Genomic DNA, 21,570 nt, shown 5'->3' with positions numbered 1-21,570 from the left:
GCTTTTGAGCTGTGGTGTTGCAGAAGACTCTTGAGAGTTGCTTGAACTGCGAGGAGGTCAAACCAGTCAATCCTAAAGGAAATCAACTTCGAATATTCTTTGGAAGGACTGATGCTGAAGCTGAAACTCCAATATTTTGGTTACCTGACCCAAAGAACCGACTATTGGAAAAGATCCTGATGCTGGGAAAGGTTTGAGGCAGAAGAACTGGCCACAGAGAATGAGATGGTTGGACGGTGTCACCGACTCGGCGGACAGGAATCTGAGCAAACTGTGGGAGACAATGGGGAACGCAGAAGCCTGGGGTCTCACAGCCCATGGGGTTGCAGAGAGTTGGACATGACTTAGCAACTGAACAGTAGCAATAACAACAACTTCTAGATGTAAAAATATTCTATTGTTTTAGTTAATCAAGTGTGTAATAGTTTCTTATGGCATCCCTAGGAAAGTAATTAGACATCCAAGTGTCACAATGACCTCATTTGTTAAAAAGATTTTTTTCTTTTTTGAATTGCCTTTGCAGGAAACTAAAGGAAACTGGAATTAGGTCATGTCCTTGCACCCACATGAGGTAGGGCTCTAGTAAAATCTTTTCCCCTGGATAAAAGGTCTTTTTATGGAAAATGCACTGGGCTTATTTAAAAATGGAGACTTTCCTCTTTTCTTGACAAAGATTAGGAGGTGATTTTTTGGCTCTTCATCATGAGAACCTGGTGGAATTTCTGCTGGTGAAACCTATGGAACATGGTGGTCTTTCCTAAGACTGGGGCCCTGAGAAGTTTGTCACTTATCTAGGTCACACTCAGGCTCCAGAAATTTATTGAAATTATCATAACTCATTTTAGTTGGTTAATTTATATTGTAACTTTTGAATTTGATAAATATTTGTTGATTAGGTATTATACTGCAGAAACTATTTATCAATGGTGAATAAGAGAGGAGAGTTCATTTTCTAATGGGGGAAGAGAGGGAAATCAAAAGATAATTATAAAACAGAGAGATAAGTGCTATGATAAGGGTAAGTCTAGGGTAGTATGAGTGCTTCCCCAGTGGCTCAGTGGTAAAGAATCTGCCTGCAATGCAGGAGATGTGGGTTCGACCCCAGGGTTGGGAAAATCCCCTGGAGGTCATAGTAATCAACTCAAGTGTTCTTGCCTGGGGAATCCCATGAATGGAGGAGTCTGGCAGGCTCCAGTCCATAGCTTTGCAAAGAGTAGGACGGGACTGAAGCGACTGAGCAGGCACGCATAGGGTAGTATGAAAGTATATTTCTCTTAATTCATACTGGGTTTTATTTTCAGATTATTCACATAGGATAAAGCACAAAAATAATGACACAGCCGTATTGGGAGAAAATGTGACGATTTTCTGCAATTTAACAACTCCAGCAGATGTTGTCCAAATTACCTGGCAGAAGATCCAAGATTCTTTGCCACAAAATATTGGCACATATAGCCATAAATATGGAGAAAAGATTCTTCCACCATACAAAGATCGGCTGCACTGCAAGGCCATTGATCCCAATTCCTCATTCATAACTATCCGAGAGGTGACATTTGAAGATGAAGCCTGCTACAAATGCTTATTTAATGTGTTCCCACACAGAAGCCATGGAGGACAAATCTGCCTTAACATTATAAGTATATAAATATTTATGTGAAGTCAAAATTGTGGGGATTTGGTCTTTGATGGTTAAGATCCAAAGAAAGAATTTTAGAGAAGAAAAGACCATAATAAAGGTAATTCAGGCTAAGTCTTTTATTATATGGAAGAAAAAATAGAAGTCAATGATGATTACATAATTTGCCCATTTTTACACAGTACAAGACCAGGCAAAGCATTTAGACCCTCTGCCCTCTTACCTAACATTTTTTTGTACTAGATTGCACTGGCTTCAATCCACTGGATAAATCTCATGAATGGCATGAGGGTTTTCACTGGGAAAGAGACGAAAAGAAGAAGAAATAGTAGAGAAGAAGAAAGGAGAAAGAAGATGCTAAGAGAATAAGAATTTCCCAATCTTCAAACTGACAAAGCATTGAAGGAATAGTGATAGTGTCATAATGTCACCTCATTATGTTGCTATAAGTTTAAAATATTGGGGGTTTATATAATGTAATTTTTTATCCTGGAAGAAGTATGATTTTTTAAAATATTTTACCCAAGTTATGAAACATAGGTAGAAGTTTCTCATAGGAAATGCTACTAAAAATTGTTCTTAAAAATTTCTATTTTATTTTGTACAAAAGTTGATCAACTACTAAATATGCTCCTTGAAAATGAGAATCTACTTAGCATCAAAAATAAAGACTGCAGAGGAAATTGAGGAATGAGCAAATGAAGATATTAGGATTCTTGCATTATAGTGTCAAAACTTTAACATTTGACTATTAAAAATGCTAACAATAAAATTCTAATTAATTTTAAATTTAAGTATTCAGAATGTAATTTTAAGGTTGACTGGAAGTGGAGATCCCAATTGTTCCTCTCAGATTGAGGGATAGTGGGTATAGGAGTTGCAATCAGGAAGTTTTGTAATATGTGAGAGAGAGAGAGGGACATCTTTTCAACATTTTGTTTTCTATAAAAAATTTTGGGAAGTCCATCTTTAACACCATAGAAATCCAGGGTGACTTTTTTATATTTAATTTTGTTTCTCTCTCTCTTTTTGCCTCAGCTGTATCTGAATTAAGAACTGAACTCCAGAACAACCTTGATTCTGAAAATTTTCTGAGATTTATTTACTCAGCTGTAGGAAAACCTGCTCTTCAAATACCTCTTTTCCCATTACAAGTCTTGATCAATGCTCCAGAGGAATTCCTTGCTCTGAATCCCAATGGCACAGTTACTATCACTAAAATGTATAATGTTTCCTTGGAGATTGTAACTTCCTAAGACTCCAGCACTGATTGTGCATATGGATCATGTGCATGTGCATCCTCTGAGGAATGAAAATATTATTTCATTGTTATTTACTACCTGACCAGTTTTATGTCTCTTTTTCTCTCTTCCTGAATTCTTTTAGACTAATTATTTGTTTTTATTTCATTTCCCCCCTCTTTGTTAATTATACATTCCTATATCTTTCTATACCCTTTAAGTGGTTGACTTGGAGATTGTAACATATATCCTTGAAATATTCTCTTACTATCAAGTTTTATACTGGCCATCATTTATTCATCTTTTGTAGCTGCATTTCCACAGCTTCAATGTCAACAGGGCTGTTGTCACCACTTTCAAGAATTAATATGCTTTGATTCAACTTTCCAGAAATTCAAAAAAGAAGTTTCCTGCCCTCATTGCATAGTCTTAAATATTTTTAACAGAAAGAGAAGGGCTCTTCGCTTATCAGCCAACTAGAGTTCACAGAAGAAATCTACTATTAAGAGTTTACTATTTAAAGAGTAGTACTTCAAAGCCTAGGCTTTATAATGAGTGAAATATTTTCTTTCTTCGAAATACACAAGGCAAGTCATTTATTACAGATTATTTTAGGAAAGAAACTATAGCACCTCTGCACATTATTTGCAGAAAGCACAAGCTAATAAATTTTCCAGAACCTTATTTGACTGGACAGCTTGCATAGCTTGAATAATGCTATATTCAGAGTTGGTGACAGTATTGAGTAAATCACATTGGTTAGCCTACTTATTCTATTTTATTAAGATATCTTTAGCATCGTCTATATTTTTGGTTTTTATAAACACGAGAAAGTGATGAAAAGGATAAAGTATCTCCATAATTTGTCACATCCACCCAAGAACCAAAAGCATCACTAGCCTTCAGTGATGTTAATTCATAAATTTTGAATGAGACATCATACCTTTTGGAAATCTAACAGTTTTGTATATAACCAACTGTAAAAGTATTGAAATGAGTAGTCTAGTAAGCAGTCCAGATGAGCTAAATATAACCTCATTTAGGCCTGGGAAATCTCATTAATCTCTGAATTAATAAAAAACTCAGGGCTTCCCAGGTAGCTCAGCAGTAAAGAATCCACCTGCCAATTCCGGAGACGTGGGTTCAACCCCTGGATCAGGAATATCCCCTGGAGAAGGAAATGGCAACCCACTCTAGACTATAATACTAGTCTAGAATTGAGTTCAAAACTCAGTGCTGTAGATCAGAACAAGCAGCTGTTTTCCTAGTGACTCTGGTGGTCATGCTAAAAGACCACAGAATCTATCCTATGGTCTTAGAATGCTGTTACATGTGATGATATCTTGCTTGTTATACAACTTTAAGCATCGTTCTGGCCTCAGAACAGAGTGTTTCTCTGTTACCTTGACCATCTATTGTTACTGATAAGAAGCCAAATGTCAATCTGATAATTGTGATAGTAAATATTACTTCTCAATGGTAACATAGGCTCTTCTACTATTAGATTTTTGAAACTTTCTAGTGCTATTTTTATTAATAGTTGTCTTTTTAAAAATCCTTTAATGTGATGGAAATTTATTTGGTAGGTTCATTCAATCCAGAGACTCAAATCCTTCAACTCTGACAGTCTTCTCATATCTTTGAGACTTCCCCCCATTCATATAACATTCTCTTTTGATAAACTTTATTAAGCGACCATTAAGATATTTAGTTTGAATTTTATATTTTTTTTAACATTCGTGTCTCTTTTTCTTTTCTTCAGACTACTGAGAAAGTTTCTAAAATTTGTCTTCAAACTCTTCATTAACTGTTTCCTCCTTTTGATAATCAAGTTTATAATTCTGAATTGCTTTTAAATTTAAAATTAATTTTACAAATTATCTTCCTACTTTAAGGAAATAATATCTTCTCAAATTTAAGAATAATAATTTAGGGGTGCTTTAATTGTCTTTAATTATGTCTACTGGTCCCTACCTCACCTTCACTACCATCATTTTATGTTATTTTTACTCAGTAATTTCCAGTTTGATTACAGGCTTTCTTCAAAGTTTACAGATTCTTGACTGGGAGTTTAAAGTATCTTCATTTGGTTTATTGCATCTTGTGAAGAGCTAAATTTTTATTTGTAGGGAGCAGGCAGCAGTTAACCAGGAGACGCTGAAAGTTAGAATGTAGAGCCTTTACTCTGGTGCTCTGGTCCCCTCTGCCTTGGCTACTTCTGCATATTTAGTGATTACTTGCACCTCTATGTTTTCTGCCTGAGGAGTAAGCACTTGGCTGCACAAAGCTGTGCTTTGGGATCTGGAAGTGATGCTCTTGGCTCTAACCTTCACTCTGTGATTCACTATCCCTCCCTTTGTCACCTGAAGCCCGAGCCTCTCCCCCTAAGTCCTGCAAGGCTCTCTGTGCAGGAACAGTCTGCTTTGTACATACGTAAGCCTGCAGTTTCTTTCATCCTGCACCTTCATAGGCCATTCTGTACTTTTTACATCTTTCATACACTTGTTTAAACTTCTTGTTAAGGGAGGTCTCTCTTCCATCTACTTGTTATTTTTCATTTAATCATTTTAGTTTTGTTACTATTATTTTAATGAAGTCTCAGGAAAGAGTAGAGATAAGTATTTCTGTTACATGTATCCTTTCAAATGGAAGTCAATCAGCCTTTTTCTCCTGGTAATTTTCCCCAAATCATGAGATTGAGTTATGGCAACTAAATGGCATATGTATGTCCCATCAATCTACTGAGTAGATTATTATGGCTAATTTCACTTCTTTTTTTAAAATTTTATTTCTCATTGAGATACAAATGTCTTCAAAGATGTAACATCAGTTCAGAAGAGGGTTCTTCCATGTTTATCTTTAAGGTGAGGCTAGTGGAAAAGAGCCCACCTGCCAATGCAGGAGATGGAAGAGACTCAGATTCGATCCCTGGGTCAGGAAGATCCCCTGGAGGAGGGCATGACAACCCACTCTAGTATTTTTTCTTGGAGAATCCCATGGACAGAGGAGCCTGGTGAGCTACAGTTCATGGGGTCCCAAAGAGTTGGACATAACTGAAGCGATGTAGCACTAGCTTTATAGAACGTATTTGGGATATAAATCCCTGAGTTTGCTTAAATCTTATTTAGAGTTTCCTCCCCCCCGCCCCATTTTTTGCCATTGACTTCAGGTCTGTGTTCAAATCTTTGTGCCAGATTCTTTCCATTCAGCTTCCTCCACCCATTTGAATGAGCTATGCAGTATCTCCCTGAAAAAAGACAGAGTTAAAAATAGAGAAGAGGCAGAGTGATATGTGATCAATCAAAAACAAATGGCACAAAGCCTTTCAACTAAAATCTATGATTTTCTAATAGTATCTCAGGGAAGAAGTAACTGCTAACAAGAATTTGTCTTCTTTTCAATGATAATAAAAAACTAAAGCAGCAAATTAAAAAGGAATGAGAGGTTACAATAAGCAGACAAATGACATCAATCTGACAAAGAGAAAGAGGACAAAAACAAAGATGCAAAACATACAGTAGTTCATGCCACTTAACATACGTGAAAATTTCCTTAAGATCCATCCACCATGAGGTACAGGTTCATTTTTATGCTACACCTAAGAACTATTATTGATAATCATAATGATGGTCTTTTGTTAAACTGAAGCTATAATATAAAATATATTTTATATTCAGAAGGCTATATATAAAGAAGGAAAGTTTATAGTACAACTTAAGTACATTGTAGTCAAAACAGCTATTGTAGAAAGTGTTGATACTCAAAGTGTTACCATTTGTGTTTTTTCTTAAGTATGCAGGCCCTGGAGTCAGACAGAGAACTGCACTTGCTTCTCAGTTTTGCCACTGTGTAGTTTTGGGCAATTTTCTTATATCTTAGGACCTCCGTTTTCCATTTTGTACCAAATAATTGTGCTCACCTCGTTGATGTAAATAATTATAGGAATGGAAAAGTTTTCCCTTCTTCCCTTTTAGGTTCTTTGGCTAGTCTAGTAATTAAAATGATATTACAAATTAACAGGAGAAAAACAAATGTCAGTGTATGTACACATGGGAGAGAACCGAGAAGACAGAGCCTTTGAAAGGACTGACACCATCACCTTAAGTGCTATCTTCAGCATTTTAAAGAAGAAAGATGCTAGGGGTGGGGAGTCTGTTATGGGAGGTTACCAGAAAGCCACTGTAAACATGGGTAAGGGTGTTATGCAGATTTAAGTTGTTGCTTTCTCAGTTGATAAGAATCTACAGATTTAGCATCATCCTCTTCTTCCTGGTACAAATGGAGATTTCTCTTGCAGATTGACTTATAGATTTATTTTTCTTATGAACATCTTTCTTACCAAACAGTAACTTCTAGTTGTATATCCTGTGTTTTTAGCTTCTTAAAAAAATCAGCCTGAAATAATCCTTATGTGAAAGAGATGTATTTCAGGGTGGCAAATACTACTACCTTACATAATCCTTATAGAGTGTCTATTGTATCACTAAAAACATTAATTTAAATACTAATTATCACTGTAAATTTATTTTCTAAGGTTATTACAGAATGTTTGGAAATTCAATTTTAGTAACAGGATAATATTTCATTAAGTGACTATATTATATTTTGCTTAATGATTTTTAAAGTGGTTATATCTAAGTGGATATTTAGGTGGCTGTATATTTTTTTTTAATTCTTGAGAGTGATAGAATGATATTAAATATTGTCTGCCTTCAATTTGAATACTCTTAGTATATTATTTTACAAAATGAAATGTGACAATCTTATAGTATCAATTTGAATGTCAACAAACCAATGGTAAACCAAAAGAGCATTTCAGATTAAAGGTACCAAAATGTCAGTATAGTACATAAAAAGAAGTATAGTCCCAAAGAACATATTTCTGGTTTGTGTTTTCTAGGTACTGCTGGGTTTTCTTATAACTGGCTACATAAATTTGATACATTCTTTACTGTTTCATGTATTTTACTTTTCATCTTCTGTATTGTTCAGAGAAAGAAAAAGTAAGTTGTATTATTACTACCTGTTTTCATAGAAAAGGTGGATTAAATAGGGTTAGTTTTAAATATGAAAAAAAAAAATTCCAATGGCTCTGGGAAAATCAATCATGGAAAGAATCATCACGGAAAGCTTTTGTATATTCTTGGTGATTTTTTGCAGTCGAAGGATTTATCCTTATTAAAATGACATGCTACTTGGGATTGTTACAGAGGTAGGCTGTTAGTAATCATTCATGCTTACAGTAAATAGAAGGTTTCTCAGGTGGCACCAGTGGTGAAGAACCCATCTGCCAATGCAGGAGACGCAAGAGATGGGGGTTCAGACCCTGGGTTGGGAAGATGCCCTGGAGGAAGGAAATGGCAACCCACTCCAGCATTCTTGTCTGGAGAATCCCGTGGACAGAGGAGCCCGAGTCCATGGGGTTGCAGAGTCAGACCCAGCTGTAGTGACTTGGCACACATGGTAAATTGAGTTTAAGATTCTTGAGGACAGATTGTGACAGGAGAGAATCATATGGACTTCAGACGTCTGGTGGAAGGATGACCACTGGGTGGTAAAAACGGTGAGGACAGGGAACTTGAGATAAGTCTACCTGATAAAGCCACAGTAAGGTGACAGTGGTGTTACTCTACAATGCTATTATCATAAAATATTGATTCAGTTATTCAACAAATACTTCCTCAATGCCTATGCGTTATTCTCACTGTGGGAGACAGTCACAGCTAAAACCTACAAGTTCTTTGCCTTTCAGAAGCTTGTGTCCTGAGGGGCGAGGCAGTCAAGGAAACATACAAGGAAATAAGAAAATACTGGGTGGCAATAAGTACTATTTAGAAAATAAACAGAATGATAAAATTGAAAGAAATTATGGGGCCAGTTTATGTTGAGTGGTCTCTTTGAGGAGGTTACTTTTAATCTGAGAACTGGGTAAGAAAAAAGTTGAGTAAAGTTCTTCTAGCAAAGAATATTCCAGACAAAAAAGGAAGAATTTGTATAGGTCCTCAGTTGGGAATGAGTTTGAAGAATAATTCAATGAGTTTGAAGAATAAGAGAATTCTTATTCTCAAAGAATAATGAGAAGGTCAGTGCGACTAGGACAATGACTTAGAAATAGACGTGAGGGCCAGAACAGGTGAGACCCACAGGACTGGAAAGACATTTGAGCTTTTAAGTGTCTGCAATAATAATCCATTGAAGCAGTTAAAAGAGTAGAAAGATCTAGATTCATGAATCCGGAATTTACAGAGCATGTAAGACCAGAGGTATAAATTTGGTAGTATACAGAGCATGTTCTCCAAGAAGACAAATCAAATCAATATATTATTAAAAATCAATGATTAAAAACATTATTGAAAAGATATTTTTGATCTGTCAAGAGAGTTTGAATCTCCCTTTTCTATTCGCAGCGTGCTTTACAATACACCGCCACTAGGGGGAGTGTTTGGGTTTATTCATCTGATGAATCATCACAGCCTTTGTATCTGTAGGTCTGGAAAGGTGCTTGAAGCCACACTCCAGCTGAAAAGTGAAAGTGAAGTGAAGTCGCTCAGTCCCGACTCTTCGCGACCCCACGGACTGTAGCCCACCAGGCTCCTCAGTACATGGGATTTTCCAGGCAAGAGTACTGGAGTGGGTTGCCATTTCTTTCTCCAGGGGACCTTCCCAACCCAAGGATCGAACCTGGGTCTCCCGCATTGCAGACAGACGCTTTACCGTCTGAGACACCGGGGAAGCCCATAGGGTTTACCTCTCCCTGGGGAAAGGTACTGCTGCTGAGACACCCCTAATGAACCACACTCCTTAACGAACACAGGTAATTGGCAAATGTGTGGCTTTTGCTGTCATTGTGTATACTTCAAATTTAAGACTTAACCTTTCATATTAAATCATGCCTTTGGTTGCAGCAATCATTATTTTAAAAATAAATGGAAAAAAATTGTTTATATATAGTTTCATAAATCAGTAATTTCACATGAGGTTATAGTAATAATCATGTCTTTGAATGTTTCAATTCATTCCCTGATTCACTGTCTATTCCCACCTCCCACTGTCACCAATTGAATGGCTTATCTGATTTTGGGTTTTCTTTTTTCCTGAGTATTAATAAGCATGAGCATGCTTTATATAGGTTTCCCCTTCTGAGAAGTTATTGTTTACATCTTCATATGACATTGGGTTGGTTGTCTACATCTATAGGTATTCATTATATCCTACATTCTGTACATACTAGATATTGATTACTCTTTCCTATTTGGCATCACTCAAATCTCTCAGCTATAACATTAAAAGAAAAGAAATCTTAATGCTTTAATGCTGTTAAATTCATCACTTTTTTACCTAATAGCTTGAGTTTGGAATCTTATTTAAGAAGTCCTCATCTACCTAAACTCACAAAAATATAATCGTATTTACTAGCTTTCTATTTTTCTATTTTCTATTTAGGTCTTTAAACCTTTATACATAATGTAGACCTGATAATATAGTGTTGATTTTCATCATATAATGATCCATATTTCCTGACATCATCTGCTACATGCTCTATCCTTTCCTTACAGATGAGCTTTATTTCCAGCTCTCTCAGGTGGAACTTTTGTTGCACTGTTTTTTTTTTTTTTTTTTTTTTCCATGAATGCATACTTTTTATTACTATGGGCTTTGTTATGTGTTAAAATGTGGTAGGGAGAGGTTTCCATTTTTTCTTTTCAAACTTGATATTTCAATTGAAGGATACACAAAGATATAAATGTATCATGAAATAACTTTAAATTCTTTAAAAATTACAGCTGGAATTTTGGTTAGTCCTACATTGAATTTATAGGCTAATTACTTTTGGAAGTATTGGTATCTTTATGGTGTAATTTGCTCACCCTACAAATATGTTATCCCTTTATTCAAGTCTTTCTGAATGTTATTTTAAAAAGTTTAAAAATTTTCTCTCAGTAGGTTTTGTGGATCTTTTCTAAGTTAATTCTTTGGTACTTTTCATTTGTTTGCTATAATGAATAGTAACATTTTTTTAAATCAAATTTTCTAGCTTGTTATTAGTGGTTTAGGAACAGTTATTGATTTTGTGAGTTAACCTGTAGCTGGAAACCTTGCTAAACTGTTTATTTATTCAAAGTGTTCTGTTGATCTAATGATTTTCCACATAGATCACCATCTTGCTTGCCTGTAATGACATTTTTGCTTTAAAACACTTCTGAGTTTAAAAACAATGTCTAAAATTTCTCGATGATATCTGCTGCAGTGTTTGGCCTTTAAGCATATTATCAACTTAAGAAGTTCCATTATTTCCATTTTCTGTGGTTTTATCATATATAAGTTTATCATACTTAAGTAATTTTTTTCTGTACTTGCTGAGATAGTGACATGAACTTTCCAAAGTAGTTCATAAATACAATAAATTCCATTGACAGATTTTCAAATGCTAAACCATTTGGGGATTTTTTCTGCTTTATAAATGAAACTGGACTATACTTTTATTTTTTGGAATCATCTTTCCTTTCTATGAAATAAAATTTCAAATCGAGGGTTTGAAATGAACACTCAAAGAAAGAGCTTAGTCATATAGTATTTCTCCTTTTAGAAACACGTATAAACTAGAGATTTCTATTCCTTAACAGCCATCTGGATTTATAGATTTTTTTGGCAGGGGAATTATTTGATTTCACTTGAGTTCCTTTCAAAGTTATTGGATTATTCAATTTTAAATTTCTTATAATGTATATAAATTCATTTCTATTTTTACATTTTAATTCATTGTGGTAAGAACATTTAACGTGACATCTACCCTCTTAATAAAAATTATAAGCATACAATATAATATTATTGATTATTAATACCATGTTGCAGAGCAGATCTCTAGAACTAATTCTTGTTGCTTAACTTAGGCCAACTAACTATTAAAGTCCCATTTCTCTCTCCCCAGCCCCTGGCAACAATCATTTCACTCTGATTTTATGAATTTGACTATTTTAGATCACTCACATAAGTGGATTTATACAGGATTTATCTTTTGTGACCGGCTTATTTCCCTTAGAATAATGCCCATGATGTTCATCCACATTGTCATATATTGCAGAATTTTTTAAGGCTGAATAGCATTCCACTATATATAACACATTTTCATTATCTATTGATCTGCAGATGAATATTTAGGTTGTTTCTGCACCTTGGCTAATGTGCATCATGCTACAATTGATATAGGAGTGTTAGTATCACTTTGAGATCCTGGTTTCCATTGTTATGGATAAAAACCCAGAAGTGAGACTGGATCATATATGGTTCTATTTTACATTTTTTGAGAAACCTCTTTACTGTTTTCCAGAACAGTTGCATCATTTTGCATTCCTATTAGTAGCAAGCAAGGTTTACAGCTTCCCCATATTCTCACCAACATGTGTTGTCTTTTGTTTTTTTAAGAATAGCCATCCTGACAGATGTCAGGTGATATCTCATTGTGGTACTGATTTGCATTTCCCTGATAATTTGTGACACTGACTATTTTTCATATACCTGTTGGGCATTTGTATCTTCTTTGGAGAAATATCTATTCAAATTCTCCACCTATTTGTCCATTGAGTTATTAGGGGTTTTTGTTATTGTTCTTGTATGTGTGTTTGTGTGTTGCTATGAGTTGTAGGAGCTCTTTAAGCATTTTGGAGATTAACTTTGTTGGATATATTGTCTGCAAAAATTTTTTCTGGGGTTATGTTATCTTTTATTACTAGCACTGATTAATTTAAAAACACATTTGGAAACACATCCCAAATAAAGTGAAAGTTAATTTTAGAAGCTCATTAGGCCAGATGATATGAAAATAAATGGGAGAAATAAGGTGCAGAAGCTCAGAATAGTTTCCTATACAAGCACTTTGGCTCTGAGGCAAGAGCTTTAAGATTGAGATGAAAGACAAACCCTGACACTGAGCAAATGTCAATGCTTATCCTGGAGCTACTTGCTTGTGTATCTGAGTAATTGTTTCCTCTTCCACATCTGGAACAGACATGAACGGGTTATGGTTTTAAATGTCGTTAATGACGCAGAAAACATTTGCCTGCTTGTGATGGTTTTATGACTGTTAAAGACCACTGGAAGCATTCCTCACATTCTTCAGGCTGCACTTTCACACTGTTCATTGTTTCCGTTGTTGTGCAGAAGCTTTTCAGCTCGATACAGTTTCACGTGTCTACTTTCGCTTTTGTGGCCTGTGCTTTTGGTGTACATCCTTGAAATCATTGCTAAGACCAATGTCATGAAGTCTTTCACCGATATTTTTTCTAAGATTTTAACAGTTTCAAGTCTTACATTTAAGTCTTTTGTTGATTTTGAATTGACTTTTCTACATGGTATAAAGGTTCAATTTCAGTCTTTTGCATGTGAAGATCCAGTTTTAACATTATCATTTGTTCAAGAGACAATTCTTTCCCCATTGTGCATTCTTGGCACCCTTGTCAAAAATCAGTCCACTGTGTGTATGGATTTATTTCTGAGTTCTCCATTTCACTTGTTCACATGTCTGTCATTACCACAGTTGCGCAGCTTTAATCGCTGTAGCTTTCGTACTCTACTCTAAAGTCAGGGAATAGTATACCTCCAGGTTTGCTCTTCCTTCTCAAGATTGATTTGGCTATTGTGGCTTTTTGTGTTCCATATGAATTATAGATTTGTTTTTTTTTTCTGCTTTGTAAAAAATGCTATGGGAATTCTCATAGTCATTACATTAAAAACTTAATTCTACTCCTTCAGGAGCTAGAAAAGGAAAAAAAAAAAAAAAAAAAAAACAACTGAGCCTAAAGTTAGCACAAAGAAGGAAGCTACAAAGACTGAAGAAATAGAAAATTTAAAAAAAATAATAAAAAAAACAACAAAACTATAACTTGGATTTTGAAAAGATAAAAATATTGACAAGCCATTAACTAGACTAAGAAAAAAAGAAAGAAGACAAATAAATAAAATCAGAAACAAAGCAAGAAACATTATGATTGATGAACAGAAATGAAAAGGATCATAAGAGACTACTGTGAGATATTATATGCCACAAACTAGATAATCTAGAATAAATAAATTCCTAAAAGCATACAATCTTATCAAAACTAAGAAGAAATAGAAAGTCTGAACAGATCTACAACTAGTATGTAAATTGAATCAGTAACCAAAAACTTTCTAGTAAAGAAAAGTTCAGGATAAGATGGCTTCACTACTTCCCTGGTGGCTCAGATGGTAAAGAATCTGCCTGCAATGCAAAAGGCCCAGGTTCAGTCCCTGGGTCAGGAAGATCCCCTGGAGTAGGAACCAGTTACCCACTCCAGTGCATTCCCTGGGGCTTCCTAGGTGGTGCTAGTGGTAAAGAACACACCTGCCAACGCAGGAGATGAAAGAGACCTCAGTTTGATCCCTGGGTTGGGAAGATTCCCAGGAGGAGGGCATAGCAACCCATTCCAGTATTCATGCCTGGAGAATCGCATGGACAGAGGAGCCTGGTGGGCCATGGTCCACAGGGTTGCAAAGAGCTGAACACAACTGAAGTGACTTCAGTCTACCAAACATTTAAATTCTACCAAACAGGCGCCAAATTCTACCAGACATTTAAACAAGAATCAACGCCAATGTTCCTTAAACTCTTTCAAGAAATTAAAAAGGAGGGAACAGTTCCAATCTCATTTTATTAGACCAGATTTACCTGATACCAAAGGTAAAGATAACACAAGAACAGAAATATATTATATAACAAATATATTAGGTTGGTGTAATGCAATTATGGTTTTGGACTGTGAATTTTAAATCATTATAACTAGGCTCAAACACATATTTATTAGTCAAAATAGGAACCATTAAAATCAACACATTTTAGCCAATATTCTTGTAACATAAAAATCCATGCTTCAGGATTCAGTGAACTCTTGGAAAGCATTTTCTGCCTCCTGCTGGTTTGTGGAAGTGTTTTCCCTGCAAAAAGTTGTCAAGATGCTTGAAAAAACTATAGTCGGTTGGCAAGAGATGAGGTGAACATGGCAGATAAGGCAAAACTTCATAGCCCAATTCGCTCAACTTTCGAAGTGTTGGTTGTGAGACGTGTGGTTGAGTGTTGTCATGCAGAAGAATCGCAGCCTTTCTGTTGATGAATGCCAGCTGCAGACATTGCAGTTTTTGGTGCATCTCATTGATTTGCTGATCATACTTCTCAGATGTAAAGTTTCCACTGGAATTCGAAAGCTGTAGTGGATCAGACGGACAGCAGACCACCAAACAGTGACCATGACCATTTTTTGGTGCAAGTTTGGTGTTGGAAATTGCTTTGGAACTTCTTCTCGATCCAACCACTGAGCTGGCCATCACCAGTTGTCATATAAAATCCACTGTTCACTGCACATCACAATCTGATTGAGAAATATTTTGTTGTTGCATATAATAAGATCACACTTCAAAAATGACAATTTTTTTTGATTTTCAGTGGGCTCATGAGGCACTTACTTATTGAACTTTCCAACTTGCTTCAAATGCCAAATGACCATAGAACGGTTGATGTTGAATTGTGCAGCAGCTTCTCACGTAGTTGTAAGAGGATCAGCTTCGATGACCACTCTCAATTTGTTGTTGTCAACTTCCAATGGCCAGCCACTGTGTTCATCATCTTCAAGGTTCTTATCTCCAGCAGTTTCTGGACCAAATGCATTATTGATGGTTGTGAGTTGTCTCTGCTGCTTTACAACCCATTTTGAACTTGAGTATGAAAATCACCTAAATTTGCTGTTTGTCTAAAACACATCATTTCCCTAGTCTAAAATAAATATACAATACACAGCAAGTAATGTCATTAGCAAAAAAAATAAATAAATAAATAAAGTGAGAAATGTGCATTAAAGTGATACGTAACACAACCACATTTATTTAAGAATATATTCCAATATCAAACAGCCAAGTTCAATAATGCAAAACCACAATTACTTTTACACCAACATAAATATATGGAAGGGCTTCCCTCGTGGCTCAGATGGTAAAGAATCTGACTGCAATGTGGGAGACCAGGGTTTGATTCCTGGGTCGGGAAGATCCCCTGGAAAAGGGAATGGCAACTCAATCCAGTATTTTGCCTGGAGAATCCCATGGACAGAGCAGCCTGGTGGGCTACAGTCCATGAGGTCGCAAAAAGTCAGACATGACAACAACTGAGCAGTAACAGCAGAAATATATGGAAAAATCCTTGACAAAATACCAGAAAATTAAATTCAATGGCACATTAAAAGACTCACACAGGTTAGAACTTGGCCAAGATAGTAGAGGAGAAAGGCCCTGAACTCACCTCCTCCGATGAGCACACCAAAATTATAATTTTCAGAGCAACTATCAATGAGGACAACCCAAAGACTAGCAGAGAAGAACTTCTGCAGCTAAAGGTATAAAAATGGAACCACAAGAATATGGATGGGGAGGTGGAGACTCAGTATAGTCAAGACCCAGCCCCCAGGTAGATGCCCACAAACAGGAGGGGAGTCACAATTGCAGAGGTTCCCCCCAAGAGTGAGGGGTACAAGTTCCATATCGAACAATCTACCCTGGTGGTCATGCACCAGGAAGATGAGCCCTAGAAAGTCTGGATTTGAAGGCCAGTGTGACGTGCTTTCAGGAGAGCTTAAGGTTGTAGGAGGTAGAGACTTCATTGCTAAAGGCACACACAAAATTTCACCCAACAGAGACATGGGGAAGAAGCAGTAATTTAAAGGAGGGAGGAAATCACTCAAGCTAAACAGAAAAAAAGCATTTTAATAAATAAAGACAGTTTAAGAGACTTCTGGGACAGCATCAAGTACACTAATGCTGTCATTATAAGGGTCTAGAAGGAGAAGAGAGAAAAAGACAGAGAACATATTTTAAGACATTGGCTGAAAACTTCCCTAAGTTAAGAAAGAAAACAAACATCTAGGTCCAGGAGGAACAGAGTCCCAAATAGAATCAACCCAAATAGAAACACAAAGAGATATATTGTAATTAAAATGACAAAAAAAGAGAATATTAAAGGCATCAAGGGGAAAGTAACAAGTTATACACACGGGAACTCCCAAAAGCTTGTCAGCTCAGTTCAGTTCAGTACAGTCGCTCAGTTGTGTCCGACTCTGCGACCCCATGAATCCCAGCACGCCAGGCCTCCCTGTCCATCACCAGCTCACAGAGTTTACTCACCCATGTCCATCGAGTCAATGATGCCATTCAGCCACCTCATCCTCTCTCATCCCCTTCTCCTCCTGCCCCCAATCCCTCCCAGCATCAGGGTCTTTTCCAATGAGTCAACTCTTCCCATGAGATGGCCAAAGGATTGGAGTTTCAGCTTCAACATCAGTCCTTCCAATGAACACCCAGGACTGATCTCCTTTAGGATGGACTGGTTGGATCTCCTTGCACTCCAAGGGGCTCTCAAGAGTCTTCTCCAACACCACAGTTCAATAGCATCAATTTCTCGGTGCTCAACTTTCTTCATAGTCCAACTCTCACATCCATGCATGACCACTGGAAAAATCATAGCCTTGACTAGATGAATCTTTGTTGGCAAAGTAATGTCTCTGCTTTGTAATATGCTGCCTAGGTTGGTCATAACTTTCCTTCCAAGAACTAAGCGTCTTTTAATTTCATGGCTGCAATCACCATCTGCAGGGATTTTGGAGCCCCCCAAAATAAAGTCTGATCCTGTTTCCACTGTCTCCCCATCTATTTCCCATGAAGTGATAGGACCAGATGCCATGATCTTAGTTTTCTGAATGTAAAGCTTTAAGCCAACTTTTTCACTCTCCTCTTTCACTTTCATCAAGAGGCTTTTTAGTTCCTCTTCACTTTCTGCCACAAGGGTGGTGTCATCTGCATATCTGAGGTTACTGATATTTCTCCCGGCAATCTTTATCCCAGCTTGTGCTTCTTCCAGCCCAACATTTCTCATGATGTACTTTGCATATAAGTTAAGTAAGCAGGGTGAAAATATACAGCCTTGAAGTATTCCTTTTCCTATTTGGAACCAGTCTGTTGTTCCATGTCCAGTTCTAACTGTTGCTTCCTGACTTGCATACAGGTTTCTCAAGAGGCAGGTCAGGTGGTCTGGTATTCCCATCTTTACAAAATGTTCTACAGTTGATTGTGATCCACACAGTCAAAGGCTTTGGCATAGTCAATAAAGCAGAAATAGATGTTTTTCTGGAACTCTCTTGCTTTTTTGATGATCCAGTGGATGTTGGCAATTTGATCTCTGGTTCCTCTGCCATTTCTAAAACCAACTTGAACATCTGGAAGTTCACGGTTCACATATTGCTGAAGCCTGGCTTAGAGAATTTTGAGCATTACTTTACTAGCGTGTGAGATGAGTGCAATTGTGTGGTAGTTTGAGCATTCTTTGGCATTGCCTTCCTTTGAGATTGGAATGAAAACTGACCTTTTCCAGTCCTGTGGCCACTGCTGAGTTTTCCAAATTTGCTGGAATATTGAGTGCAGCACTTTCACAGCATCATCTTTCAGGATTTGAAATAGCTTAACTGGAATTCCATCACCTCCACTAACTTTGTTCGTAGTGATGCTTTCTAAGGCCCACTTGACCTCACATTCCAGGATGTCTGGCTCTGGGTGAGTGATCACACCATCATGATTATATGGGTCGTGAAGATCTTTTTGGTACAGTTTTTCTGTGTATTCTTGCCACTTCTTCTTAATATCTTCTGCTTCTGTTAGGTCCATACCATTTTTGTCCTTTACTGAGCCTATCTTTGCATGAAATGTTCCCTTGGTATCTTGAATTTTCTTGAAGAGATCTCTAGTTTTTCCATTCTGTTGTTTTCCTCTATTTCTTTGCATTGATCCCTGAGGAAGGCTTTCTTATCTCTCCTTGCTATTCTTTGGAACTCTGCATTCAAATGGGAATATCTTTCCTTTTCTCCTTTGCTTTTCACTTCTCTTCCTGTCACAGCTATTTGTAAGGCCTCCTCAGACAACCATTTTGCCTTTTTGCATTTCTTTTCCATGGGGATGGTCTTGATCCCTGTCTCCTGTACAATGTCACAAACCTCTGTCCATAGTTCATCAGGCACTCTCTATCAGATCTAGTACCTTAAATCTATTTCTCACTTCCACTGCATAGTCATAAGGGATTTGATTTAGGTCATACCTGAATGGTCTAGTGGTTTTCCCTACTTTCTTCAATTTAAGTCTGAATTTGGCAATAAGAAGTTCATGATCTGAGCCACAGTCAGCTTTTGGTCTTGTTTTGCTGATTGTATAGAGTTTCTCCATCTTTGGCTGCAAAGAATATAATCAATCTGATTTTGGTGTTGACCATCTGGTGATGTCCATGTGTAGAGTCTTCTCCTGTGTTGTTGGAAGAGGGTGTTTGCTATGACCAGTGCGTTCTCTTGGCAAAACTCTATTAGCCTTTGCCCTGCTTCATTCTGTACTCCAAGGTCAAATTTGCCTGTTACTCCAGGTGTTTCTTGACTTCCTACTTTTGCATTCCTGTTCCCTAGAATGGAAAGAACATCTTTTTTTGGGTGTTAGTTCTAACAGGTCTTGTAGGTCTTCATAGAACCGTTCAACTTCAGCTTCTTCAGCATTAATGGCTGGGGCGTAGGCTTGGATTACCGTGATATTGAATGGTTTGCCTTGGAAATGAACAAAGATCATTCTGTCGTTTTTGAGATTGCATCCAAGTACTGCATTTCGGACTCTTGTTGACCATGATGGCTACTCCATTCCTTCTAAGGGATTCCTGCCCACAGTAGTAGATATAATGGTCATCTGAGTTAAATTCACCCATTCCAGTCCATTTTAGTTCGCCGATTCCTAGAATGTCAGCATTCACTCTTGCCATCTCCTGTTTGACCACTTCCAAGTTGCCTTTATTCATGGACCTAATATTCCAGGTTCCTATGCAATATTGCTCTTTACATCATCAGACCCTGCTTCTATCACCAGTCACATCCACAACTAGGTATTGTTTTTGCTTTGGCTCCATCCCTTCATTCTTTCTGGAGTTATTTCTCTACTGATTGATCTCCAGTAGCACTATTCAGCAAAAACTCTGCAGGCCAGAGAGAGTGGTACTATATATTTAAAGTGATGAAAGGGAACTCCTACAAACAAGAATATTTTACCTGGCAAGGCTTTCGTCAGATTTGATGGAGAAATAAAAAGTTTTATACATAAGCAAAAGCTAAAACAGTTCACCACCAAAGCAGCTTCACAAGAAATGTAAAAGGAATTTTATAAGCAGAAAAGAAAGGAACAAAATCTAGAGGTTCAAAAATTACAAAAGGAAAAATCTCATTCGTAATGGCAAATATATAGTAAGGTAGGTGATCAACTACTTATAAACTTAGCAGAAAGGTTAAAAGGCAAAGGTACTAAAATCAAGTATATTCACAATAAATTGTAAAGGGATACACAAAAGACAAAGATAAATAATATAATGTCAAAATAGCAAACTTGGAGGAGTAAAAATACAAGGCTGTTAAAATGCATTTGAACTTAAGAGATCAGCAACCTAAAATAATCATGTATATATAAATTATATATACATTTATATATATATATATATATATACACACAGACATATATATATATATATATAAACTTCATGGTAACCAAAAACCAAAATTTATGATAGATACACTCACAGAATGGAGAAAGGAATCCAAATATAAAACTAAAGACAGTCACCATATCTCAAGGGAACAGAGCAAAAGAAAGAAAAGAATGAAAAAGGACCATAAAAGAACCTGAAAACAACTAACAAAATGATAAGTACATGTGCATGTGTGCATGCTCAGTCACCTCCGTCATATCTAGCTCTTTGTGACCCCATGGGGTATAGCCTACCAGGCTCCTCTATCCATGGGAATTCTCCAGACAAGCATACTGGAGTGGGTTGCCATGCCCTCCTCCAGGGGATCTTTCTGACCCATGGATCAAACCCGGGTCTCTGACATTTCCTGCATTGGCAGCTGGGTTCTTTATCACAAGAGCCACCTGGGAAGCCCAGTGAGCACATGTCTATGTCTGTGCTAAGTCACTTCAGTCGTGTCTAACTCTTTGTGACCCTATGGACTGTAGCCTGCCAGGCTTCTCTGTCCCTGAGGTTCTCCAGGCAAAAGCAGTGGAGTGGGTTTCTATGCCCTCCTACCAATAATTACTTTAAATGTAAATGGAGTAAATGCTCCAATCAAAAGATAAAGAGTGACTGAATAAACAAGAAAACAAGAGCCATATATATGTTCTCCATAAGAGACTCACTTCAAATCCAAATCTTCACTAGCCTGAGAGTAAGGGATAGAAATGGTATTCCATGCAAATGGTAATCAAAAGAAAAAAATCTGGGGAAGCAATACTTACATCAGACAAAATGGATTTTAAAACCAAGATATAATAAGAGACAAAGAAGGATATTACAAAATAATAAAGAGATCAAACAGCAAGAACATATAACAATTATAAACATATACATTCAACATAGGAATACCTAAATATATAAAACAAATACTAACAAACATAAAGGGAGGAATTGACAATAATACAATAATAATGACATAATAATATAAGGGACTTAAACACTTCATTTATATCAATGAACAGATTATCCAGACAAAAACATCAAGGAAACAATTGCCTTAAACAACACATTGGACTTAATAGATCTATATATAATATACCATTTAAAGCAGC

General features: G+C 36.7%; 1 protein-coding gene across 1 annotated transcript in view; it reads right to left on the bottom strand.

Annotated features, from left to right (window-relative positions):
• SLC9C1 (solute carrier family 9 member C1) overlaps nt 1-19,533 on the bottom strand; it is a 152,086-nt gene extending 132,553 nt beyond the window's left edge. The window contains exons 1-5 of the mRNA XM_065913843.1: nt 19,415-19,533; nt 16,365-16,623; nt 16,184-16,271; nt 15,433-15,541; nt 12,799-12,876 (exon numbers count right to left, since the gene is read on the bottom strand). Of these exons, the coding sequence (XP_065769915.1) occupies nt 12,799-12,876; nt 15,433-15,541; nt 16,184-16,271; nt 16,365-16,623; nt 19,415-19,533 (653 nt within the window). The remainder of the gene's footprint in view (nt 1-12,798; nt 12,877-15,432; nt 15,542-16,183; nt 16,272-16,364; nt 16,624-19,414) is intronic.
• Nucleotides 19,534-21,570: the final 2,037 nt, after the last annotated feature.

This window comes from Muntiacus reevesi, chromosome 21 (assembly GCF_963930625.1).
Source record: "Muntiacus reevesi chromosome 21, mMunRee1.1, whole genome shotgun sequence".
Taxonomy (NCBI): Eukaryota; Metazoa; Chordata; class Mammalia; order Artiodactyla; family Cervidae; genus Muntiacus; species Muntiacus reevesi.
The sequence above is the reverse complement of the archived record's forward strand: the minus strand, read 5'-3'. Positions and strand labels throughout refer to the sequence as shown.